Genomic DNA, 27,685 nt, shown 5'->3' on the forward strand with positions numbered 1-27,685 from the left:
AGAAAGAAAGAGAAAAGAGAAAGAAAGAAAGAAAGAAAGAAAGAAAGAAAGAAAGAAAGAAAGAAAGAAAGAAAGAAAGAAAGAAAGAAAGAAAGAAAGAAAGAAAGAAAGAAGAGAGAGAGAGAGAGAGAGAGAGAGAGGGAGGGAGGGAGGGAGGGAGGGAGGGAGGGAGGGAGGGAGGGAGGGAGGGAGGAAGGAGAAGAAGGAAAGGAAGAAGGAAAGGAAGAAGGAAAAAGGTATTTTGTTTCTCTAGAAGAAATTCCTAAACTCAAAGCCAGGATTGTACCCAGAGCATTGCTGGGTGTGTCCTTAAAAGACAAATTAAAGCAAATTAAATAAACAAATGGATAACAGATACATGAAAAGAAGATCAACACCACTAATTATAAAGGTAATGTAGGTCAAAACTACAAAGATATATCTTCTCACTCTTATTCCAGTGTATATTATTAAAAAGACAAGCCCTAACAAGTGGTGGCAAGAATACAAGGAATTAAAAAAAAATTATGTGCTACATAAGTAGGAATAAAGCCACTATGGAAATAAATATAAGAGGGTCATCTAAAATTTTAAAATAGAACTATCATGTGATATAAAAATTTCCTTTCTGGGAATTTATCCAAATAAAATGAAAAGAAGTGATATGCATTAGAGTGTTGTGTTCATGTGTTCAGCAAAATAAGTCAGCAGAAAAAAAGACATACAGCATATATTCTCAAAGATATATGTTTGTGATACATAAAGAAACAAAGCAAGGGTTGGAAGCAACTATTGATAACAAACTCTTGGCCTTGAACTGTACCACTGTATCACTGTCATCCTGTTGTTCGTCAATGTACTCAAGCGGGCACCAGTAACGTCTCTATTCCTCCCAGCCCTGATATTTTAGCAGTCTCTCCTTACTCCTTACTCGTCTTGGCCTTGAACTGAGACTACAAAATAGTGGAGTGAAAGAACTTATATACTTCTACTAGTGTCTTGTATATCCTTAATATTAATCCCTTATCATATGGGTATTGGGTAAATATTTTTCCCCATTCTGTGGGCTCTTTCTGTATTTTGGTCACTGTTTCTTTTGAAGTGCAGAAGCTTCTTAGTTTTATGAGTCCCTTTTGTTTATGTTTACTTCCACTTGCATGGTCAGTGCTGTTTCATCCTTAAAGATGCTTTTAGCTTCAATGTCATGGAAAGTTCTGCCTACATTTTCCTCTATGTACCTTATAGATTCATGTCTAATATTGAGGTTTTTAATCCACTTTGATCTGACTTTTGTGCCTGGCATTAGACAGAGGTCAGAGTTCATTTTTTTGGATGTAGCTATCCAGTTCCAGCACCACTTGTTGAAGAGGCTTTCCTTGTTCCACTCCACATTTCTTGCTCCTTTGTCAAAAGTTAAGTGGCCATATATTTGGGGATCTCTGACAGGATATTCAACTCTGTTCCATTGGTCTGCAGGTCTGTTTCTAGCCCAATACCATGCTGTTTTAATTACTAATGTTTTGTAGTAGAATTTGAAGTTGGGGAAGGTGATGCCACCCATCTTCTTTTTCCCAAAGATTGTTTTAGCTATTCTTGTGAGTTTAATGTTCTATATGAATTTCAGTAGTGTTTTATCTATTTCCATGGAAAATGTCATGGGTATCCTGATAGGAACCGCATTAAATTTGTATAGTGCTTTGGGCAGTATTGCCATTTTGATCATGTTAATTCTCCCTATCCATGAGCAAGGATGTGTCTCCATTTCCTAGTGTCCTCTTCTATTTCTTGAAGTAGTATTTTGTAATTTTCCTTGTATAGGTCCTTTACCTCTTTGGTTAAGCTAATTCCAAAGTACTTGATTTTCTGAGATACTATTGTGAATGGGATTGTTTTTTTTTAATGTCTCTTTCTTCTCTTTCATTATTTGTATATAAGAATGCCATGGATTTTTGTGTGTTGATTTTGTAGACTGCCACTTTACTATATTGACCTCTTGTTTCTAGGAGCTTTTCTATAGAGTCTTTAGGGTTTTCTAAGTATAGTATCATATCATCTGCAAATAGTGGTAGCTTGACCTCTTCCTTTCCTATCTGTATACCCTTAATATCGTTTTCTTGTCTAACTGCTATGGCCAGAACTCCAGTACTGTATTGAATAGGAGTAGCGAAAATGGGCAACCTTGTCTTGTTCCTGATCTTAGAGGGAAGGCTTTTAGTTTTTCCCCATTGAGAATGATACTTACCCTGGGCATCCTGTGCTAATCCCTCTCCAGTTCTTACTTGGGGGAGTTGGTTTTTTGGGGGGCATGGTATATCTAGGGATGCTCTGGGCTTACTCCTATCACAGTGCTCAGGGGTCACACCTAGCTTTGCTCAGGGAAGCCATATACAATACCAGGGATGGAATAAAGTTGACTGCATACAAAGCAAGAGCCTTAACCCCTATTCTCTTTGTCTAGCCCCAGCCCTCATTTCTTGTTTTTGTTTCTTTGTGTTGGGACCACACTGAGCGGTGCTCAGGATCTACTCCTGGATCTACATTTAGTAATGAACCTAGAGGGCTCAGGGGACCATATGGCTTGCCATGGATCGAACCCAGGTCATCCATATGTAAGGTAAATGCCGTACCCACTGACATTACTTTCTGCCCCACCCAGCTCCACTTAAAAAAAAACAAAACCTTTGGACTTTTACAAACCTGTTCTTCAAGAGTTCAATTCAAAGGGAGGTGAGAGCAGAAGGATAGTACATCAGGTAAGACTCTTGCTTTGCAACTGGTTGGCATGGATTCAGTCCCCAGTACCTCAGAATAATCTCTCAACACAGAGCCAGGAACAAGCTGTGAGCACAGCTGGGTGTGACTCAAAAACAAACCCCCTAAAAGCTCATTCTAAATTAGCTTAAATTTTAATAGAGGAAACTGTAATGTCGTTTAAATAGAAAAATAATGTTATATGATGCAATAAGTAGAAAGAAATTTTAAGACTATTCACTATCATCCAAGCCCCTAAAAACAACAGATTTTAAGTGTTCTCACCACATTAAAAAAATAAAGTGTTAACTTTGTGAGGTGATGGTTATATTAGTTAGCTTCATTGAGGTAGCTGCTTTAAAAATGTATACATATGTCAAAGCATCCTTTGACGCACCTTTAACATCTTCAAATTTCCTTTATCGGGTAAGGCCTCAATAAAGTTAGATGGGGGTGTAAGGGGGAAGAGTATGAAGTGGCCATACTGATGCTATCATTTCTCCAGCTTAGTAAAACTTTAACTTTATTCTCTTTAACTAGATGGAATAAGATGGAAGTTTCAGGAAGCAAAAATCAAAATCTGGTCAAAGTAGTTTTCACACCTTTGTTCTGCATCGACCAAAGCCAGGGTCTTGCGAGGGAGCCCATCCCCACCGCCAACAGCTCTGGGCCTAGAGGAACAATCCACAGTCTTCTGCTGAGCTCTCTGCTAATTCAAAAGCTCTGGGATTATTTTTCAGTCCATAATCAAGCTCTCATAGAGAGTGCTAAGCAGAAGCCTGGAAATAAAGAGAGAGAGAATTCCAACCCTAGTGATTTTTTTTTCACTTACAGAAATGGTGACCCCATGCAGAAAAACAATCACAACTTCTTGTGTTATTTAGAAATGAATATTGTCTTTCCTAACCCTTTTAATAAAAACATCAGCAAACAATTTTCACAAACAAGCGTTCTTGAGTAAGAATTTGTTGGTGTGCCTGATCCTGCTTCAGCAGCACACTTAATTTAGAATAATGGCCATAGCTTTATTGGTGTCCTCTGTTCCCATCAAAGAGAAATGTCATTGAATAGTAAGGCCTGGGCTGGGCCTTCTGCTTGCTGCTCCACCAACCCAGGTGAGGCTTGCCTCTGGCTGAAATTACTAGGCCTGTAGTAATCAGAACAGGAGGCAGAATCCTTCTGGGGTGGATTCCAGCAGCCTCTACGCCCAAGTTGAGCCTTATTAAGGTCCCACACCACAGCTCCTGAAGCTACTCAACAAATTACATGCTGCTCAGTTATTCTTCTCATCATTCTATGAGGACAGGCAAAAAAAAACAAACAGAGCAACCGAAGCATCTTCCAGGGGGGTTAACTACGAAGACTTACCCACAGCACAGTAAGAACACTAGAAAAAACAATGGGGGGAAACATGTAGGATCCCACCAAGCTCAATGAGCTAAAACAATATCACTGACAACATAAACATAACCAGTAACTCCTCAGTGTCTTTAGTGACACTATGATGAGGATGTTGAATGAGTTCAAAGAAACAATAGCACAGGTGGTCAGAAAAGCACAAGAAGGTATGATAGCAACATGAAAATAAACAACTATAATCAGAAATTATGGAAATGACAAACATGGCAGGTTATATCTTTTGTTTGCTTTTTGGGTCACACCTGGCGATGCACAGGAGTTACTCCTGGCTCTGCACTCAGGAATTACTCCTGGTGGTGCTCAGGGGACCATCTGGGATGCTGGGAATCGAAGCCGGGTCAGCCTTGTGCAAGGCAAACACCTGACCCGCTGTGCTATTGCTCCAGCCCCAGCAGGTGATATTTTTAAAAGCCAATAGAAGATCTGAACAGCAGAATAACAGAAGCTGATCAAAACATTGAGAAGCTTTAAGATTAGGACCAAACCACTAGGAAACAGCAGAAGGTGGAAAATAGTCTGAAAAGAAATGAAGAGTACACTAGAGATCTCACTATGGGATGAGTTCAAAAGGAACAGAATAAGAATCATTGGAGTTCCTAAAGAACAGAAAAGCAAATGTGATGAAGGAATAAGAATCAAAGAAATAATCAAGAACTTCCCTGAGTTGAGGATTACAGGCACCAGGATCCAAGAGACCAGAAGAGTCCCAGTGAAAATAGACCCAATTTGGAAAACCCCAAGACATATTATACTCAAAATGACAAAATCCAAAGACAGAGACAGAATACTGAAAGCAACAAGATCAAAAACTTATATACTAAGGAAAACCCACAACATGTACAGCAGATCTATCAGATGAGACTCCTCTACAATCCAGAAGAATATGGAAGGATATAGGATAGAGATTTGACAAAACGAACACCTCACCATGAATACTGTATCCAGCTAGATTATCATTCAGAATTGAAGAAACTAAATAGAGCTTCATGGACAGAAAAACATCTTAGAGAATTCATAGCTTTGAAACTAGTTTTGCAAGAGCCAGTAAGCCCTTGTATAAGAGATCACCAATATATATGTTGTGCAGCTGCAAAGAGCTTCTTAAAAGGACAGGAGAAACTTCCCATCATGTGACATTGAGAATGGCACTCACTAATAGTGCATATGGTTGTCTTCCACTAGATTAAGAAAGGTTAAAAACATATAGCAATTAATCAGCACAAATTGACTTCTATTTATTTTCTGATAATCCTATTTGCCATTCTGTTAAGTTTTACTGAACCAATATGAAATAAAATTATCATATGCTTGCCAAGGGGGTAGGCTGGTGGCTGAGAAGGAATCTGGGGACATTGGTGGAGGGAAGGGGACATTGGTGGTGAGATTGGTGTTGGAGTAATGGATAACTGAAACAACTCTACTGTGAAGAACTTTGTAAATCACAGTGTCTCGATAAACATTCCTGAGAAGAAAAACAAACCACTAGAAAATAAATACATGGTAGGGCCTGGTTACATGGGTCACATTTGGGATTTACTTGTTTCCCCTTTTAACGGGACCTTATATTTATCAGTGGAATGCCAAACTTTCTAGCAAAAGGATTCAGAGGCAGGAATAAAAAATGCAGTTGCCTTGAAACCTGGGTACAGACATCATGTTTTCCACGCATGGAAAGATATGCTGGATAAGAAAGAGTTAACCTGGCATTTGTCCACCTTAGGAATGAATTGACACTCAGCTACCTAAATTTGGGCACAAAAACAAACAAATAAAGAAAGAAAGAAAAGAAAAGCTAAAACAAAACCAAATAAAGCAAAACCTTCCTATCAATGAGTTCATGTTGACCAGAATTTTGAGTTATCTCTATTTGAGATCATCTTCAGAGAGCTAATTACGTAGTTTTCACTGTAAGTAGGTAGCAACAATATTGAAGTGTTTTTTTTCCCCATCAGACTGGAGCGATAGCACAGAGGGTAGGGCATTTGCCTTGCACTCGGCCAACCCAGGTTGATTCCTCCGTCTCGGAGAGCCCGGCAAGCAACCGAGAATATCCCGCCTGCACGGCAGAGCCTGGCACTGCTCGGAATTGAGGCATTTTGGTGGGGAGTGGACTAGCACCCTTTTTTCCCTGCTCTGTATTTTGTTTGCAATGCCTGAATGTCTTAATAAAAACCACGATTCTTTTTTACAATTAAGCAATTATAATAACCACTTAGTAAACATTATTCTATGTTATAAATACTGAGTCAGTCTTTATTGGAAAACAAGAGAGGGAACAATTATTTTTTAAAAAATTTGATCAGTTATGGGCCCTCCAGAGACAGCAAGAGCTGCTTTCTTCATCCCAGTTCCATTCGATTTTTCATTTTGTGACACACTGCTTAATGAGCCACTCTAGCTGGTCTTTCCCTCAGGTTCACTCTTAACTCTTTCTAAGTAAACTCAACTTATTTGCTGGAGCAGATGATATGCTCTCAGCAAAATAAGAAGATCCGGAGACCACCACAGGGTTCATTTGTGACAAAAGATTATATGTGCCAAATACACACACACACACACACACACACACACACAGAGGCACTGCACGGGAAAACCTTTTAAATTTGCTGGTTTATAAAGAGAATTTGACACTGTAACAAAAGAATTCAGTTTGCTTCTAAATGTTTACTTTTTCTCAGAGATCAGCTCATAAAGGGTGAGGGATGATGTCACTGCTTGCAAGCAAGAGGAAGCTCTGTTTTCTGTAAAACTAAAGCCTGTTCATGGTCCGCCTTTCATTTCAGATGTTTCACACATTACCAGATAACTAGAATCAGCTACATTGTATATTCCAGTTGAAGTAGATAGAAAAGTATGAAAAATCACTCCTAAATGCACCAAATATTAGAGACGTCAAAAGAAATGGTATTCCACAGTCAAAAACACAGTCATGTGAGTTTCAGATGTTCTTCAGGTTTGTTTGATTTGGAAAAGAGCAAATGCTTGTAACTTTAGACATTGCACCTCAGTGGTCTCTATGAAGTACCTAAATGTCCAGAAGTATCCATAGAGCTTCTTGCAGCCTCAGGCTTCTCCCTAACATGTCTGAATTGATATTTTAGGAGTTCGTGATGATTGTCGTCTTTGGTTTGGAGTTCATCGTGCGAATCTGGTCTGCAGGTTGCTGTTGTCGATATAGAGGATGGCAAGGAAGACTGCGCTTCGCCCGAAAACCCTTCTGTGTTATAGGTGAATATTAAATCCCTTGATACCTGGGTTATAGACATGGGAGCCTTTTCATCTGTCTCTTGTAATGCAACATTTATTTGATATCCAGAGGTATTGTTCATAGATCCATGCCCTTTTATGTTTTAAAAGTGATGATTCATTTCAACTTCACTATGATACTATACCATAGGTATTTTCATCTTCCCATTTACAAACAAACAAAAAAAAACCGAGGCAAAGTGAGATGAGGTAGGTTGTTGAAAGCCAGTATAGTCATAAGTGGTAGAGCTGGAATCTGACCCAGATGGTCTGATTTTCTCACAGTCAGTTACATTGTACTAAAATACATGGTTCCCACATGGTTCTCGCTGTTGTCCTGAATTGGGGAAGCATCAATTTTAGGAATGATAAAGACCCCTGTTTCCTATACAGGAGTGAGTGAGAAGTGCTTCTTTTATGCTCTGATCTGCTGGGTGGGGTAGCACTATGTGGTTCTAGTAATGCAGTTCAATTAGGATGCCTCAAGAATTTCTCTAAGTGTGCCTTACTGTTTGTATTAATAACTTTAGTTCTGATAAAGTGCCTTAAACTCTGAAATCTCAGTCCTCTACACAGAAGTCCCAGAACAAAGATCACATCCCTTCACCTCTCTAGCTGCTGCAATTTTAGGAGGATTCCATTTACCTGCATACCAGCTTGGAATCATATTTTTTTAATTGAGGTAACTTTGGTTTACAACACCTTATAAGTTTCTAATTCAATTATACATCTTACTGAAGATACCTCATAGCTTCTGGAAATAAGATCTTGCATCACCCAGCAGTGTATTTTAAAGTATGTCATGAAATTTAAGACTTTGGTAAATTATATCACAATTTTTAAGTTTTGTTTTTAAAAGAAGAGTACATTTGTATGCCATGGCCTTTTATCCTTACGTATTTCAGCATAAGTTTTCTATAAAACTTATGTAGAAAAAAAGTTTTAGTTAAATGTTCTTATAAAAATATATAGCCTTCAGTAAACTGGATCTTTTTATATAACCTTCACTATATTGAACATTATTAACACAAACCTAATCCACTAAGTTGCACTCTAGTTTTGCCAATGGATCAATAGGTACTATACTGAATGGGAGAAACAAATATAGCATAAGGCTTTATTTTATACCTTTATCACATTTTGTCCCTCTACTGCATTGTTTTTTTTTTCCAGTTGGCTGAGTACAAGGCAAGTGTCATACCCATTGTACTACCATTCTAGCCCCCAAAACAGTTTTGGTTCCAGTTTTATTATTTTTTATATTTTATTTTATTTTGTTTTTATAAAATTGTTCACAATAGTTCACTACAGTTAATATTCAAGTACCAATCCCACCACCTTACACCTTCCCACCACCATAAGAGGAAAGGTGTGGAGATTGTGTTTCAACCTGGGGCCCTTAAGCCCTTGTATAAGAGATTACAAACATGTGTGTTAAACCCAAACAAATGTGTGCTACTTTTGGTACATCAGTGGGATAGAGAATGAGAGGTTACTCCAGGAATTCTGAAATTGAGAATTTAGAATTTAGAAATTGATTTAGAGATCTAGATAGAAAATCTAGAATCTAGAATATGGTTATAGAATAGATTCACTCATGGGTGAGGTCTATGTTGCTCTCTTCTGGGAGCTTTACTTCATTGTCTTTGGATCATGGCCATTGATGAAATTACATGCAGTCAGGGGCAATTTGTGGGTGTGACTGCCAAGCTACTGGTAAACTAGGGAGCTGGCGGGAAGAGGTCCAGTCCTGCTCCTGAGTAAGCTTGGAGATTTCAGTCACAGGTTCCGCATACCTGGGTTCTCTCATGGGTCAGATTCATCCAAACCTGTGGAGAGCGGCCTTGAGCATGGCTGGAGGTTTTCAGCAGCCGAGGTTGTGGAGGTTCTGGAGATTCTGTGGGGCGGGTAGGGAAACTCAACCCTCCCCCCTCTGAGTTGCTCCGGTGAAGGCAGCCTGGCTCGGGGTCAGGACATTCTATGTCGCTCTCTTCCAGGAGCTTTTTTTACTGCATTTTGTTTCTCTTACCCGGGACAGAATCGAGTCTGGGTCACATAATGCAGTCAGTCGTCATCTGTCCTCAGTTTCCTTTCATTAGAACAGTTGCTCAGTCTTTCTCTGTATCATCCGACTCTGTTCAAGAACAGAGACTTGTTTTTAACAGAGTGTTATTCTTTTGGAAAATGAAAATCCTAGATATACAATATAAATAGTTGTTATATTTATTAACTACAGTTGGTTTCCTTTTTCTTTATTTCCTTCTCAGTTCTTAGGAAGTTATTCAAATCCACATGTTAGAGTTCTTGATGAGGCTTACTTATTTCAACTATCCAATCGGATAAAGTATTTTGCTTTGTTTTAATTTACGAGGCCATTTTGACATCTTTGTTACCTCCAGCACATTTTCCATTATGCTCATTTTGCTTGAGTCAGGAATTGTTGAGAAATTGTCTTCATTCCCTTTTTATCACTGTTCCCCATGGTAAGAGTCAGTAGGGTGCATTTAAGCAGGAGTTGGAGAGAGCATTTCCCCATCCAGGAACACTGCTACAATGGGTCCTTTATAACATTCTCAACGTGCAGGTAGAGACTTTCCTGGACATGAGAGAACAGGTAACTTCTCATTCACCCTGGCACTGAGGTAATTTCACAGTATACATTTTTAAATGAGTCACTGTTCATTCAGCCAAATTTTATAGAAGCTTGGTTGTACGAAGCATTAGGGTTACACTAGTAAAATTCTGATTTAAATCCACTTTAAAATACCCACTTTTTGGCCTTTGCTTATGAAATCTATCTGTATGACTGTCTCTCTTTTTTCAGAGTAGTTTTCCATGCTTTTTTGAGAACTATTATTCTAAAGTATAGAAGCACTCAGTAAACTCCCAACTTTGCAGCCATCTAATAACCCCAAGTCATAATGGCACCAGCATTTTATTTTTCTCTCTGGGTATTTTTTTTCCCTTTTTGAACTTTTCTGCTCAAGCAACAGCATGAGAACTATAACTTGATGTGAAAGTACTGTACAATTACTTTCTGTCCCATGAGTGGCCCAAACAAAACAGTTCACAAGGCAGATATTTGGCCAAGATTCACTCGGCTTCTACAGGATAAGGTTGGTTCATGGATGACTGCAGGAATGTTCTGTTCCAGATTTTAAAACCAATTAAAAATTGGTTTTGTTCCAATTTCAGAGGCAATGCCAATATATTTTTGACCTCCAAGTTAAAAGAGAAGTTGTTTACAGATGCCTGTTGACTTTTGATAGCTTCCAACTATGGATAAATCAGCATACCTTAGTCCTCTCATATTTTTCCTCCTGCTTCAGATGTTTGCAAGTTATTATTAAATATCTGGTTCTCAAAATAAGTTTGTGTTATCTGTAATTGTATTCACTAGTAGTCTTGCAAATTTAGGCTTAACTTAGATTTTGATCATTCTTCTGTATTTTAATGTGATTTGTTTTACCTCCAATAAATCAATTTGGGGGAAGAAAATTTCTTAGACAAATTAATGAATCTCTTTTAGAAAAAAAATATATATTTATGTTTTGGATAATTGATTTTCAACCAGAGCGTTCGCCTTTCATGTGGCTGACCCGTGTTCGATTCCTCCACCCCTCTCGGAGTGCCCAGCAAGCTACTGAGAGTATCGCCCACACGCAGAGCCTGGCAAGCTACCTGTGGCATATTTGATATGCCAAAAACAGTAACAATAAGTCTCACAATGTGAGACATTACTGGTGCCCGCTCAAACAAATCAATAAGCAACGGGATGACAGTGACAGTGACAGTATGCAACAACCTCATCTATGATTCAACCAAATTTGCATAATAATGAGACTTGTTCGCTATGATTCTCAAGTATGAGGTCAGAAAGATTTAAAGTCATAGAGGCACCAACTGTCATCTGCCTGATGGTATTATTCTATATTAGAAGAGTAGTAAAACCTGTATAGACTGTTTTCTAAAGTATGTAATGATTACTATCATCATAAAGTAATAAGATACAATGTAAAATGACCCTAAATTTCCCTAAAATTCCTGAATTTTCCCCAGTAAATTTTTGTGTTTTTTGGGTGAGGGAAGAGCAGCACACCAGCAGTACCCAGGGCTGACTTCTGGCACTGTGCTCAGGGATCACTCCTAGAGGGCTCAAGAAATCATATGGGGTAGCAGGGACAAAACCCAGGTTGGCCATATGCAAGGGAAATGTCCTATCTCCTGCATAGCTCTCTAGTCTTTCTATGGTAAATGTTGTGAATTTTAAAAGTAACTGAATTATCTCAAGATTTAGAGATTGATAAATTTGTTTTTTGTTTGTTTGTTTGTCTGTTTGTGAGCCATACCTAGCTAAGCCCAGAACTTATCTTTGCTTAAGTTTTGGGTGCTCCCACCCAATCCCTGCACTCAGGGATTGGGTGAGAGAACTATATAGAGTGTTAAGGATCAAATCCAGGACAACTGCATGCAAGGAAAGTACTTACCCACTCTACTATCTCTCCAGCTCCAAGACTGGTAGATTCTTATCTTGATTTATATAATTTTTATATTTAGATATTCGATTTACATTTATCCTCTGAGATTATTGAAATAAAATTTCTACAGCTTTCAGCTGTAGTGATGAAACAGCGGGTAGGGCATTTGCTTTGCACGTGGCCCACCCTGGCTCGATTCCTCCATCCCTCTCAGAGAGCCCGGCAAGCTACCACCCTCATGGCAGAGCCTGGCAAGCTACCCGTGGCATATTTGATATGCCAAAAACAGTAACAACAAGTCTCACAATGGAGACATTAGTGGTGCCCGCTTGAGCAAATCACTGAACAGCAGGACGACAGTGCTACAATGCTACAATGCTACAGCTTTCAGCAGTAGTCTGTGCACTACCAGTTTTAGGCGTATTTGGAGATGAGGTGCCTTCATTTACCTAGACTAATTACTTCATTCAAACAAATCATTCTCCCAATATCGTCAGCATTGAGAATGTGTGAGATAACTTTAAAAACTTATTTCACCCTTTTTCTAGCTTTCATTAATGATCTACCTGAAAACTGCAAATACTACCAAAGGCTGTCACTTAGATCACAATAATGGGCCTAATGCTTCAGGAAGCCAACAAATTAGTGCTAACAGCGGCTTTCTGGATTCCCTGGCGATTCTTTCTAAAAACAGCTATGCCAGGATTATGTTTTTCGTTCCTACAGCGCATAGGAAGAAAGCAGAAAATACCATCCTGTTAATAATTTTCATCTGTATTTGATGCTAAATGTGTTGATTCCTTATCGCTACTTTAGCAGTTTTCCTTCAATGCAGTAGTTCCACAAGAAGATAAAAGAGGCAAACAGCAGCATAGACGTTTCTGTCTATTAAATTGGCATATAACAATATGGAAAAAACCAGAGTGCCCGAAAACAGATGATTGGCTAAAGAAACTCTGGTATATTTACACAATGGAATACTATGTAGCTGTCAGGAAACATGAAGTCATGAAATTTGCATACAAGTGGATCAACATGGAAAAGAGACAGACATAGAAAGATTGCACTCATATGTGGAATATAATGTAACTGAGAAGTACAAGTTGGCAACGATGCAACTTCTGGCAGATATCTCTCTGGACTTAGTTACTAAAATACTAAATTACAGAAACCCAAAACTGAGAGGCCGCTAAGTGTGGTCACTCGACCTCATACCTCTTCATCCTCAGCAATGGAAAACAAATTATCTAATGCTTCCTTTTCAGCAGGTCTGACTTTAGGGGAGAGACTCTCCAAACAATAATAGTGAGTTTTGTTGAAATATTGTATGCAATCAAAGTGAAAGTAAAGTGAAATTTATTAGTTACACAGGCGGGGGGGGGCTTAGGGTGGGGGGCTAGGGGCGTGGGGGGGGGTTGGGGTGTGAGGGGGCGGGGTGGAGCTATACTGGGATTCTTAGTGGTGGAATATGAGCACTGGTGAAGGGATGGGTATTCGAGCATTGTATAACTGAGATTTAAACCTGAAAACTTTGTAACTTTCCACATGGTGACTCAATAAAAAATTTAAAAATAAATAAATAAATAAATAAATAAATTGGCATATATACCTTAGACATGAGATGACAGTCATTCAGGTAAATGCCAACAAGTATAAATTTTATGATTAAAGATAGACAACTCTTTACTTGGCTAAAACAGAATTGAAGCCTTTATTTAAACCAGCCATACAGTCAAGGCTACTCTAATGTATCTGTGGATTCATCTTGTTAAGAGGGATCTTAAGCAACAAAGGTGTTCCAAAGTTAAACTAGAGAACTGGAACTGCCACTGGCTTCTTTTTTTTTTTAATGACCTATTTTTTTTTTATTTTTTTATTGAATCACCATGTGGAAAGTTACAAAGCTTTCAGGTTTAAGTCTCAGTTATACAATGCTAGAACACCCATCCCTTCACCAGTGCACATATTCTACCACCAAGAATCACAGTATACCTCCCTCCCGCCCCACCCCCCACCTCCCCAGCCCCCCACCCTGCCTCTGTAACTGATAAATTTCACTTTACTTTCACTTTACTTTGATTACATTCCATATTTGAACACAAAACTCACTATTATTGTTTGAAATTTCTCCCCCCAAAGTCTGACCTGCTGAAAAGGAAGCATTTGATAATTTGTTTTCCATTGTTTGGCTTCTAAACTGAAATGATGAGACTCCCTTTCTTTCTGTTTCTATGTCTTTTGTTCTGAAAGACATGCACATGAATTGCATCATTTTCTATACTTTTTAATCTCATTTCACTTTTCACAGTAATTACTTTCACTGTGGTTGTTTCTAGTATGTACTGTTATGCAACTTCTCTTTCCTTCTAAGATCTAACTCTCAATTGTACTACCCAGGAAAATTAAAATACTGAATGGGACTAAGGGTGTAACTCAGTAATGCAACACTTGCCTTGCATGTGTGAAGCCCTAGATTCAAGTCTTAGCACCACAAAATTAATTAATTAATCCTTTTGTGTTTATTGATCATGAAACACTTAATCCATTAAATCTGTTTAGTTAATAAAAGCTAATATTGATTGTGATTTGATATATGCTAAGTACTCCTCATGAAACATATATATATATACACACATATATGTATATAGTTTTTTTAATCCAACATAAAAACCACCATGTTTTATAAATGAGAATGTAAGACAGAGCTTAAGGAACTTTTCTGAAATTTGAAAGATGACAGATAAAAAAATTCAAGTTCACTACTTTGAGATTTTACCCTGGGGGGGGCGGGGAAATGCCAGCATGGTGTACTATTTCTCCTTAAAATGCTTCTGAAACCAAATGTAGAGGATGGAGTTCTCACACCAATTAAATCTCCAGATATCAACTAGATGTTCAGTTTGACACCACCTGGAGTTAGTACAAGCCCCACAGTTTAAGGACTGAGTCTGATTAAACCTATCTGCTTCCCCCCACTGCAGAGGCCAGCTACAATGAGTCCCACAGACTCTACTTGGCTGTCACAAACTCAAAGTTGTCAGGGCTTCACTCCCTTAAGTGTCACAATTCACTAGAAAGACACCAAGAACTCAGGAAAGTGCTTTGTAGAAGCAATAGAGAAAAGTATTAAAGACGTGAAGTTGCCATGCTTGCTCCAGATTTGCAGCCTCCTAGCAATTCAGTATGTTTTGATGTAAAAGCATCAAAGTTCTTAGAGCTCTGTGGTTTAGAAACATTCATTGAACTTTCAGTGTATATCACTTGTATCACTTGTCATCCCATTGATCTTCGATTTGCTCGAGCAGGTGCCAGTAACGTCTCCATTAGTCCCTGTCACGTGCTAGTGTAGCCTAATGGTATCTGCTCACTCCAGGAACAGGGAGAGCCTCAAACCATTCGTTCAGGGTTTTGACGAAGAAGTCTGACCATCTCATAGGTGGGCGGCCACGCGGTCTTTTGACATCCTGTGGAATCCAGTTGGTAACAGCTCTAGTCCAGCCGTCATCTCCGAATCACATTACATGTCTGGCCCATCTGATTTTTGATGCCTTGGCAAATGAGACAGCGTCCCTGATTCTTAATCATTGACGAAGGTCAGAACTCTGGATTCCTTTTCTCACTTGAGTGAAACATGATACTCCTAGCATGACTCTTTCCATTCCTCTCTGGGATACTCGAATAGCGTTCTCATCCTGTTTTCATAGGGCCCAGGTCTCTGAGGCATATGTTAGTGCAGGAAGAACGGTGGAGTCAAAAAGATGTGGCCAGAGGTTCTTTGTGCTCTTAACCACTTCGACGCTCTTGAAGGCGTTCCACGCTACTCTCTTCCTCCTGTGCAGTTCTGGCGCCAATTCGTTCCTCATGTTGAGTTCTCGACCCAGGTACACATAGCTGCTGCATTCGGAGATGTTCATTACATTGAGAGCAAATGGAATTTCAGGGACTAGTTTGTTTTTCAGCATTGTTTTAGTGAGATTCAGCTGCAGTCCGACCTTTCCACACTCTTGGTTGAAGTCGACCAGTATTTATGCCGCTTGGCCAATGTTTGGTATTATGAGAACGAAGTCATCAGTGAAGCAAAGGTGGTATAGTTGCCAACCGTCTATCTTCACTCCCATTCCTTCCCATTCCAGCCATCGAATGATGTTCTTGAGGGTGGCACTGAAGAGTTTCGGTGAAATGTATCACCCTGCGAACCCCTCTCTTTACATCTATGATCACTTCCTTGTAGAATGGTGAGATCCTGGTGGTGAATCCGTAACATAGCTCTCAGAGGATCTTGATGTACTGAGTTTGAACGCCCTGTTCAGCTAGGGCTTTGATGACCGCTTCAGTCTCAAGAGAATCAAAGGTCTTTAAATCGATAAACGTTAGACAGAGCGACATCTTGAACTCTCGCAAAACTTCAATGAGCCTGGTCACTGTGTGGATATGGTTGATCATGCTGAATCCTTTTTGGACCCTGGCTTGCTCGAATGGTTGTCCTTCGTCTAGTGTTCTGCCTATTCTATTCAGGATGACTAGAGTGAACAACTTGTAGACAATGGACAACAGGCAGATTGGGCGATAGTTGCCAATGTCGTGGATGTCTCCCTTCTTGTACAACAGGATGGTCCTGCTGGTTTTCCATTGGGACAAAACCTTGCATACAGACAGGTAGCGTGTGAAGAGCTGAGCCAATGTATTGATAAGTACTGGAAACAGATTCTTCAGGTGTTGGGGTCTGACCTTGTCTGGACCGGGTGCTGTACATGTCTTTATTGATGAAATGGCATGTCGGATTTCGGAAGGGAGGACGTTGGGAACGACATATCCATCCTATAGAATTTGGTATGTAGGCAGGTAGACATGGCTGTCAAAGAGATCTGAGTAGAAGTCATGAATAATGCTCTCCATTGCCCTTCTGGAAGATGTGATATATCCATCAGGACGTCGGAGGGCAGTCTTCTTGGTCTTGTAGTTGGAGAAGAATAGGCGAGCGTTGCAAATACTTTACCCAGCTCCTGCTACGTTGGCCAGCGCTGCTGCTCTTCTCTCTTTGAGGTCTTCCTTTATTGCTTCTCTGCACAGCTTTGCAAACTCGGACATTATCTTTTGGTTGCCTGAGGCTCATGCCAAACCATGTTGGCAAGTGAGCTCGAGAGTTTCCGAAGACAGGTGTCTGTTTGTGGCTTTCCCATTCTCGGCATTCTTCAAGCAGTCGTGGAGGTGCTGAACCAGTCAATCGTATCCCTCATCGGTGTTGTCAACAACAGCATCTTCCCATGTTGCCACAATAGTGCCAAAGAGCTCCCCGTTGGTGGTCATTCTGGGAGTTCTCTTCTTAAATTTAAATTTTGCAAACTTTCTCCCTGCTCTGTGAAGTAGAATTTTGCACGAAGGAGACGGTGGTCCAATCCCGTTTGGAATTTTGGGACAACAGCGACATCAGTCAGGCAAAACCTTCGATTGAATATGATGTGGTCAATTTTGTGTGTTTTTTTTTCAGTGCATAATCATGATTAATTTGATTATAGACTATTGATGATTTAATTCAGCCTTTAGGCCCACTTCCTTGCAGAGGTGCAAAGTGGGGTTGAAGGTTCCTGCTCTCTAATTGTGTTTTGATCTTTGGCACCATTGCTATCTCTAAACTCTCCCTGGGGGCCTCAGTCACCAAACATCTAATTAGCATACAAAAGACATCACTCTTAAATTTTAAGGGTTTTAGGAGTTGTGTGCCAGGAACTCAGGACAGCAGCCAAGCATCTATTTTCCACATACCAAACTGTGCAGAAAAGAGCTCTTTATTTTCTTATCACTGTATCACTGTCATCCCATTGATCATTGATTTGCTCGAACAGGCGCCAGTAACATCTCCATTCATCCTATCCCTGAAATTTTTAGCAGCCTCTCTTTATTTGTTCTTCCCAGCGGTACCTCATTGGAGGCTCTTTCAGGGTAAGGGGAATGAGACCCATCATAGCTGCTGTTTTTGGCATATCGAATACACCACAGAGAGCTTGCTAGGCTCTGCCATGCACGCAGGATGCTCTCGGTACCTTGCTAGGTTCTCTGAAAGGGAGAACTAGGCTATAAGAGATCAGGGGGCTGTGAATGCCCCACACTTCCGGGAGTGTTGTTTTATAGTCTCTGGATCTTGGCCATTGATGGGATTACAGGCGTCAGGGACAGTTTGTGGGTGTGGCTGCCAAGCTACTGGAAAATGGGGGGTCTGGATGGAGGAGACCCAGTCCCGATCCAAGCAGGCTTGGAGATCTCAGCCCCGGATCCCGCATACCTGAGTTCCTCTGCCAGTTCCTTCATGCATGCGGCTCGTCCAAATGTGTGGAGAGGGGCCTTGAGCATGGCTGTGGCTGGCTTCCAGAGGCCTTTGGCTGCTGGGGCTCTGCTTATAGTATTTTAAAATTAAATTTTTAAATTAAAATATAGCACTGTAGCACTGTCACCCTGTTGTTCATCGATTCGCTCCAGCAGGCAGCAGTAACATCTCCATTGTAAGACTTGTTGTTACTGTTTTTGGCTTATCCAATATGCTCTGCCAGACAGGCAAGAGGCTCTCGGTAGAAATATAGTATTTTAAAATTAAATTTTACTGAACTGTGTCCATTGTCAACAACTTACAAAGAACAAGATACTTTCATATTCAATATTAGTAATTCAAGATCTTGGAATAAGAAGCTAGGCTTTACAGAACAACATTGTCATATTTGTTTTAATTATATCAACTAATAGAGTTACCTATTGCTGTTCTTTTTTTTTTCTTTTTGGTCATACCTGGCAGTGCACAGGGGTTACTTCTGGCTCTGCACTCAGAAATTACCCCTGGCAGTGCCCAGGGGACCATATGGGATGCTGGGAATCAAACCCGGGTCAGCCACATGCAAGGCAAACATTGTGCTATCGCTCTAGCTTTGCTGTTCTTAGCCTATAAAATAAGCTTATAGACTGTAAAGGTAATACAACAGGCAAGGTGCTTGTCTTGCATGCTGTCAATCTGTGCTCAATCCCCAGGACCACATTTGTTTCCTCAGAGTCTTGCCAGAAGTAAGCTCTGAGCATAGCCAGGTATCACTCAAAAACCCAAGTACAAAATAAACTTATTTGCCTTGTGTCAAATTACATTCAAACTAGATAATACCAAGAGGTTTTCTGGGTCTTTTCCAACTGGAGACATCTCCATGGTAAGTGATATTAATTCCAAAAAATATTTTGAATGGTTGTAAATGTTGAAAGACTAGATACCTGTTTAAGTAGTTTTTAGCCTGTTGAACAAATTTAAACTTAGTAGCTTGACTTACTGATATGACTTAAGAGACTTAGAGAAAAGTGAAGAACTAAAAATCATCTCCCATTCCTATAAACTTCAGTGGACACTATGATATATTAATATTCTGTATCATAAAATTTATTTGCTTATTTTATGCCATGGAAGAACCTGGCACACTCCCTGTGGCATATTTGATATGCCAAATACAGTAACAATAACAGGTCTCATTCCCCTGACCTTGAAAGAGCCTCCAATCATTGAGAAAGACAAGTAAGGAGAGGTTGCTAAAATCTCAGGGTTGGGACTGCCCCCAGCGCCAGCCATGTAATCCTACCAACGGCCAACATCCAGAGACAATAAAACCAAGCTCCCAGACTGCGTGACATCTTATAGCCTAGTTCTCCCTCTGGGAGAACCTGGCAAGCTACCAAGAGTTTCCTGCCCACATGGGAGAACCTCGCAAACTCCCCATAGCGTATTCATATGCCAAAACCAGTAACAATGATGGATCTCATTCCCTGACCTTGAAAGAGCCTCCAATGCAGCACCATTGGAAAGGATGCGCAAAGAGAGGCTTCTAAAATCTCAGGGCTAGGACGAATGGAGACGTTACTGAGACTGCTCAAGAAATTCAACGATCAATGGGATGATGATGATGGGATGAAAGGAGACATTACTGGTGCCCACTTGAGCAAATTGATGAACAATGGGAAGACAGTGATATAGTGATTTTATGCCAAATATGATCTTAAGTATAAAGAATGCTAAAATGAATAAAACATGGACCCTACCTAAAAGAGTATCATCTCCTGTGCCCTTAGAGAAAGCCAAAACAGATTGGTGCAAGTCTAATTATGGTGATAGAAACTATGATGGAGGTAGAAATAGTCATGGAAAGAAGAATATAGAACATCATGACTCTTTGTATGAGTCAGAGGAGTGAGCTGCCCTACATTTATCAAGCACTTAAGTAGTGTCCACCATGGTTTGTTATTCTATGGAGGCTATGTTTCATCAAAAGGGCAAGGTCCTTAGTCTTATAGACCCAGTATTCCAATGCACAGAAGATAAAATCATGCAAATGAAAAAGAAGGTCATGTAAAATTCAGGTCAATACAAAGAAGAAAATAAAGAAGATATTGGGAGCTTTAGTAGATAGGGTGGCCAAGACAATCTTTCTATAGATTGGACACTCAAGTTGATCAGGATAGCAAATAGTCATGTGGTTGCAATAAGAATATTTAAATCCAGCCCTCCCCAGAAGAGTAGAGGCTTAAGGGAACACATGCAGAGGTCACACTCTGAGAACTTCACATGCCACTGGGGGCTATAGGTGACTAAAACCAAACAGCTTCTAGAGATGCGCCAACTTCTAGAAGAAGGTACAATCATTTATTAGAAGACCTAGTTCTAAAAAATTGAGTGAGGAAAACATTTTGGTCTGGCAGCAAAAAAGTATGGCTTCTTAAAGCCCTGGGAATTTCAATCCTCTATCACTGTAGCACTGTATCACTGTCATCCCATTGTTCATCAATTTGCTCTAGTGAGCGCCAGTAACATCTCCATTTGTCCCTGTCGCGTGCTAGTGTAGCCTGATGGCATTTTGGGGGCTCTTTCAGGGTCAGGGGAATGAGGACTGTCGTTATTACTGTTTTTGGCATATCAAGTACACCACGGGTAGCTTGCCAGGCTCTGCCATGCGGGCAGGATATTCTCAGTAGCTTGCCAGGCTCTCTGAGAGAGAGCTAGGAACTTGAGGTGTATTTCTGTGTAAGAAAAAATGCTTCTATGAAACAATAAAGGCTGAGAAAGTCATGAGTCGGGGCCAGATGCCCATGCAGGCCCAATTTCCCCACGCCTGGCCCTTCCCATTCTCCATGCAGCTTCCTTGATGGCCAGAGACGTCATCAGAATGAGGACAGTCCCCATATTGCCCACCCCCAAGATGTCCTCATTCGACTACAAGGATGGGGACCACGGATTTCCCACTACAGACGCGCCCTCAGGTTATTGCCTCGGGAGTTTCCTATTCCACTATTTGATGTTTCTGTCAAGACATTCTCACTTCTTTTCATTTCACCAGTTTCTCTGCCCTAAGTGCTCAGTGAGAGGGGGTAGAGGGGCAACTTTCTCAGAGCTGCAGCCTCTCAGTGGGCATCTCACTGCCCAGTCAGTCCTCTCATCCCTCAAGCTTCAATCCTCTATATCAGTTTGAATTTTATATCAGCAATAAATGAACTGTTACTCATTAAAAATATATATAAATGTATTCCTCTGACTTTTTGTTTATCACTTTATCTGCCTTTAGAAATCTAGAGTTTTGGGGCTGGAGTGATTGTGCAGTAGGTCAGGCGTTTGCCTTGCATGTGCCAACTTGGATTTGATCCCTGGCACCCCATGTGGTCCTCCCTGGAGCCCCGGCAAAAGTGATTTGTGAGCACAAAGCCAGGAGTAAACCCAGAGCACCACCAGGTGTGGCCCAAAATCAAAAGAGAGAGAAGGGAGGAAGGAGGAAGGAAGGAAGGAAGGAAGGAAGGAAGGAAGGAAGGAAGGAAGGAAGGAAGGAAGGAAGGAAGGAAGGAAGGAAGGAGGGAGAGAGGGAGGGAGGGAGGGAGGGAGGGAGGGAGGGAGGGAGGGAGGGAGGGAGGGAGGGAGGGAGGGAGGGAAAGTGGAATTCAAAACTTAAAATATTTTTCTATTAACAACTAGAATTAGGAGAATGTAATGAAAACTCTTTACATCCCATTGATAACTATCACCAATAAGCAATTTCCTAGGGTCTGTGTACCAAAGAACTCTGCTGCATACTCTCATTAAAATGGTTGCAATGCAGATTTAGTCCATTAAAGATTATTTCATTCCTTTGATAAATTGTCCCCCTTTTGCCTTGAGATGTTATCTGAAGACTTATGATCAATAAGAAGCATTAAACTACCACTATGGGGTAAATTTTCAAAGTGATGCTTGGAATTTGCCAGTATGAGTCCCATTAACTTCAGTGGAAGTCCTGCAGCTAAACCTCTGCACATGGCTTTGAAAATGTTTCCCAATAAGACTTTGCAGTGCTTTTTTTTCTCTTCTTAATAAATACCACAGAGCAAGTTGCTGCACAGCTGATTGCAGTATTTAAGAATGTGGATAATGTACTATGCAGTAGGAGACTTTTAAAATTAGATTTTAAAGCTTCATGCCTATTAAGAGTCACAACAACAATGTAAATATATCTTTAATTCTTCAAAGTACACCTTTCTATAAAGGAATTTAGAGCTCAGTTAGAATATAGATCTCATAAAGGGGCATCACATTCCTCTGAGAGATTGTTTATCACTCATTATAGACAGAGAAACTAAATCTCTGTTAATTGGGGGTGCTTTTTTTTAGCCCCCTGAATCTGTATTGAGCTAGGAATAGAAAACAAAAACCTCCCTATAGTTCATTACTCTAAAGCACTATCTCTTGCAGGAGTCAAATTTAATTACACTATAATCCATTTAATCTACACATAGAAGAATGATTAGGGAGCAGGGAAAATGAATTTATTAACAGGCTGATCATATTAGAGAATTTACAATGTTGGTGTTTTTGGGTTTTGGTTTTTTTTTTTTTGCTTGTTCTGTATGGTGTATGATGTCTTGGTAAAAAATTATCCAAATTTTTTTAGCCACAGTTAGCAAAAGACTTCTTGATTTTTCTTGCTTTGTAATATAAAATTTACTCTTGAAAATGCTTGCAAAACCTTTTTCGTCAGAAATAATGCTTACCAATATCTTTAAACTATGAAAAGAAAAGAACATATTAATTTCCCCTCAGTATTCCTTTGGGATTAAAATAAAGAATGACATTGGGTTAAATGCTCAACCACTATTCTTCCTTGAAATGGAGAAGTGAGACGTTGAAGTACAGTGGTTGGGGGCTTGCTTTGGATGCAGCCAACCCAGATCCATTCTTTGGCACCCCCATGTGGTCCCTGGAGCACCGTCAAGAGTGTCTCTGAGCACAAAGTCAAGCACAAAGTGTGGCCAAAGAAAAGCAAATCAAAAAAATGAAAGAGTCTTGTGCTCTCAATCTCATTATCACTTGAACATGAATCTTTGCTTGCTTTTTCCACTCTGGAGAAGCTTTTATTCTCTATTGAACTTGTATTCCCCTCTATCTCTCTCCTCACATCTTTCTAAATAAATATTGTTCAATAAAAAATATTTAAAAACAAAGAACAGTGAACATTTTTATTTAATTTTGATTACTTTTTTACTGATTCCTTCTGTATAGCAGTAGACAAGTCACTGTCTATTTTTTGCATCACATTAGAAAAAGATAGTACTTTAAGAGATTCATAGATAAGAAATCTTCCCTTTGAAACTGAAAATAGTAATAGATTAGGAGTTGAGCTAGTTAATGTTACCTAAAACGTTATGGTTTACATCAGTGGTCTAGAGAAACAAAACAAGACAATAGTCTTTAACAGTGATAAGCCCGAGGCCATGGGTTATCAAGCAGATCTCCAGTCACTGCCCAACTCAGTTGGACTATGGCACTGTATCAGCTGCCAGATACGAGCAGCTGTGAACCATAGAGAATGATAGATTACTTAAAATGCAAGAGAAATGCAAAGCCTCATGTAAATGAGAAACAACATAAAATTTACATCATATTTCTCAAGTAAAATTCCACAAGCAAGAAAGGACTAGAATGATATATTCAACATACAGAATGAAAAGACTCTTCAACCAAGAATCCTCTACCCTACAAAATTATAACTCGGATTTGAGCAAGTGATGAAATTATTCCCAGACACATAATAGCTAAAGACTTTTTTGGCATCTAAATCAGCTCTGTAGGGCTGGAGCAATAGCACAGCGGGTACGGTGTTTGCCTTACATGCGGCCAACCCGGGTTCAATTCCCAGCATCCCATATGGTCCCCTGAGCACCGCCAGGAGTAATTCCTAAATGCATGAACCAGGAGTAACCCCTGTGCATCGCTGGGTGTGACCCAAAGAGCAAAAATAAATAAATAAATAAATAAATAAATAAATAAATAAATCTGCTCTGTGCCTGAATCCATAAAGTACATGGGGGAAAATGTAGGCAGAACCCTCCATGACATTGAAGCTAAAAGCATCTTTAAGGATGAAACACCATTGACCAAGAAAATGGAAACAAACATAAACAAATAGGACTACATTAAACTAAGAAGCTTCTGCACCCAAAAGAAACAGTGACCAAAATACAGAGAAAGCCCATGGAATGGGAAAGAATATTTAGTGAATACCCATCTGATAAGGGATTAATATCCATGATATACAAGACACTAGTAGAATTGTACAATGAAAAAGCCTCCAACCCCATCAAAAACTGGGTAGAAGAATGAACAGAAGCTTCTTCCAAAAAAGAAATAAAAATAGCCAGAAGGCACATGAAAAATGTTCTATATCGGTAATTATCAGGGAGATGCAAATCAAAGCAACAATGAGATATCTCAGACCACAGAGACTGGCATACATCAAAAAGAACAAGAACAACCAGTGCTGGCACAAATGTGGGGGGAAAAGGACTGTCTTTCATTGATGGTGGGAATGCCAACTGGTCCAGTCTTTTTGGAAAACAATATGTGCATTCCTCCAAAAACTAGAAATTGAGCTTCCATATGACCCCGCAGTATCACTTTTGGGAATAAATCCCACAGGTGCAAAAAGGCACAGTAGAAATGGCATCTGCTTGATCATTGTGAGATTGTAACCCAAACATGAAAGCTTGTAACTATCTCACGGTGATTCAATAAAATTTTTTAGAAAAAAGAAAGAAATGGCATCTGCACCGGTATGTTCATTGCAACACTGTTCACAATAGCCAGAATCTGGAGTCAACCCGAGTGCCGGAGAACAGACCGCTGGTTTAAGAAACTTTAGTACATCTACATAATGGAATACTATGCAGCTGTTAGGAAAGATGAAGTCATGAAACTTTCTTGTAAGTGGGTGGTCATGGAGAGTATCATGCTAAGTGAAATGAGTCAGAAAGAGAGGGACAGAAATTGGAGGACTGCACTCATTTGTGGAATGTAAAATAACATAATATGAGACTGACACCCAAGAACAGTAGAAAGAAGGGACCAGGAATATTGCTCCATAGTTGGAAGCTTGCCTCATGAACTGGGGAGAAGGCAGCTGGAATAGAGAAGGGATCACTAAGTCAATGATGGTTAGAGGAATCGTTTGGGATGGGAGATGTTTGCTGAAAGTAGAAAATGGACCAAATGTGATAGCCTCTCAGTATCTATATTGCAATCAATAATGCCCAAAAGTAAAGAGAAAAGTAAAGAGATATAGCATGGGGGAAATTGTCTGCCATAAGGGCAGGGGAAGGGTTGGGAAGAGGGGGATACTGGAGACATTGGTTGTGGAAAATATGCACTGGTGGAGGGATGGGTGTTCAATCATTGTATTACTGAAACTCAAACATGAAAACTTTTTAACTATTTTTCATGGTGATTCAATAAAAAATAATAATAATAAATCAGCTCTGTGAAGAATACTGAATAACCTCCTAAATGAATAAAAAGCAATTGTTGAATGACAGAAATGACAAAAATCGTCATAGAAAAATGACAGCAATTCCCATCTTTAAACAATTTCTCTAAACATCAATTGACTGAACTCTCTTATCAAAAGGAAATTCCCTATAACTTTCCAAAACATAAAAAAATTATAGCATATATTCTCAACTACATTTGTTGCAGTGCTGTTTGCCAGAGCCAAGTTTTGAACCACATTAAATGCCTAATAACAAAAAGGTAGATAAAGGTTATGTGGTATATGTACATATATTCAACATTTTTCATTTTAGGAAAAGATGCCTTTTAATTATAACATGAATGGAACTGTAGTGTGTCACGTTAAGAAAAATAAGTTAAAGTAGGAGAAAGTATTTAGCTCAAATACTAAATGAGCTCTCTCACAGGGAGCATATAAAGAAACAAAGCAAGGGAACAGACACTATCCAACAAAAATAAACCCTTGGACTCCCCCCAAAGAGTTCAGGAAACCAAGGTGAGGGCAGGTCAGGCAGTGGACCAAAAGGGTCTAATAGACTGTGATAGTGTCACATAGATGATGTACATGGCATGGGAACCTTGTGCCCCTAAGACATACAAACATTTACATCTTGCAAATTGTAATTTTAATGTTTCCTTAAAATTAAATAAATAGGGATAGCATTTGGTTTGCTTTTTTGTTTTTTCTGTTTTGTTTTGTTTTGCTTGGGGGCCACATCCAACAATGTTCATGGCTTACTTCTGGCTCTGCGCTCAGGAATCATTCTGGCAGTGTGCAGGGAACCATATGATGTGCCAGATATTGAACCCGTCAGCCGCATGCAAGGCAAGTGCCTTACCCACTATACTATCTTTCTGACCCCGAATTGGGTTTTAAAAGGGGACAGGAATAAGACTTTTCCAAAAATATACCTTTAAATATCGTTATTTAAATTTTCCTTTTCATGTAAATAAAAAAATAATAATTGTAACTCTACCTCACCCCCCGCCCAAAAAAAAAAATCAGTACTTAGTGCTTTGGTAAATTAATGTAAGCTTGATGTTTAGATTGATTAAATGTTGAGAAAACAATTAGATGTTTATATAGACTAAATGTTGAGGAAGCAATGTAATGCAGAACTTCTTGAAGGACCACTACTTAAGTCTGACTTTACTTATTAGAAAGTCCTTACTCAAGCAAAATATTTTGCAGGGAGCCACACCTGATGATACCCAGGACTAACTCCTGGCTCTATATTCAGGGGTCACTTCTGGTGGGGATCTAGGGTTCTGGGACCATTTGTGGTGTCAGGGATTGAAACGGTCTGCATTGTACTATGGCTCTGGCACAAAGGAACTCTCCCTTTTTGTTTGTTTATTTAGGGAGTCACCAGCAGTGCTCAGGGTTTACTCTTGGCTCTGCACTCAAAGATCACTCCTGGCCAGGGCTCCTGGGTCCATTCAGGGTGCCAGTGTTGGTGCCAGGGATCAACATGTGCCAGCTGTGTGCAAAGCAAATGCCCTAACCGCTATACTATCTCTCAAGTTCCTAGTCAGGTGTTATTTAAAATTAACAGCAAGCCCACAGGCGTTTTGTAGTAACATGTTTGTAGCCACCATTCAGAATTCCAGAATGTGTTCCCCCTACCCCATACCTCTAAAAATCCTCATTCTTAAAACTTTTCTCCAAGACTCCTAATTCTCCTAGTATCTCCAAGTCAATCTTCTATCAAAATAAAGAAAAATTTAGTTTACTCAGGAGTTAGTAATAGTCTATGTAACCAGATTCATAATTTCAACTTTATTCTTACTTTGATTACAAACAATGTTGGTGAAACTACTCATTTGAAAAGAGGTCAAGTTGGATCTATATGTCTTTCCATATTCTAAGTTAAGTGCCAAATAAATCAAAGATTTAAATTAGATAAAATCATTAATTATGGATGACAGAAATAGGTACCTTTCCTTACAACCTTGAAATCAGGAAGGCCTTTCTAACTATTTAAAGCAT

At 39.6% G+C, this 27,685-nt stretch overlaps 1 protein-coding gene across 1 annotated transcript in view; it reads left to right on the forward strand.

Moving 5' to 3' along the window:
* The window catches only part of KCNQ5 (potassium voltage-gated channel subfamily Q member 5), a 588,348-nt gene that overhangs the window by 414,422 nt on the left and 146,241 nt on the right, over positions 1–27,685 (forward strand). Inside the window, exon 3 of the mRNA XM_055134600.1 lies at positions 7,251–7,377. Coding sequence (XP_054990575.1) covers positions 7,251–7,377 — 127 coding nt within the window. The remainder of the gene's footprint in view (positions 1–7,250; positions 7,378–27,685) is intronic.

Source organism: Sorex araneus, chromosome 4, assembly GCF_027595985.1.
Source record: "Sorex araneus isolate mSorAra2 chromosome 4, mSorAra2.pri, whole genome shotgun sequence".
NCBI classification, from domain to species: Eukaryota; Metazoa; Chordata; class Mammalia; order Eulipotyphla; family Soricidae; genus Sorex; species Sorex araneus.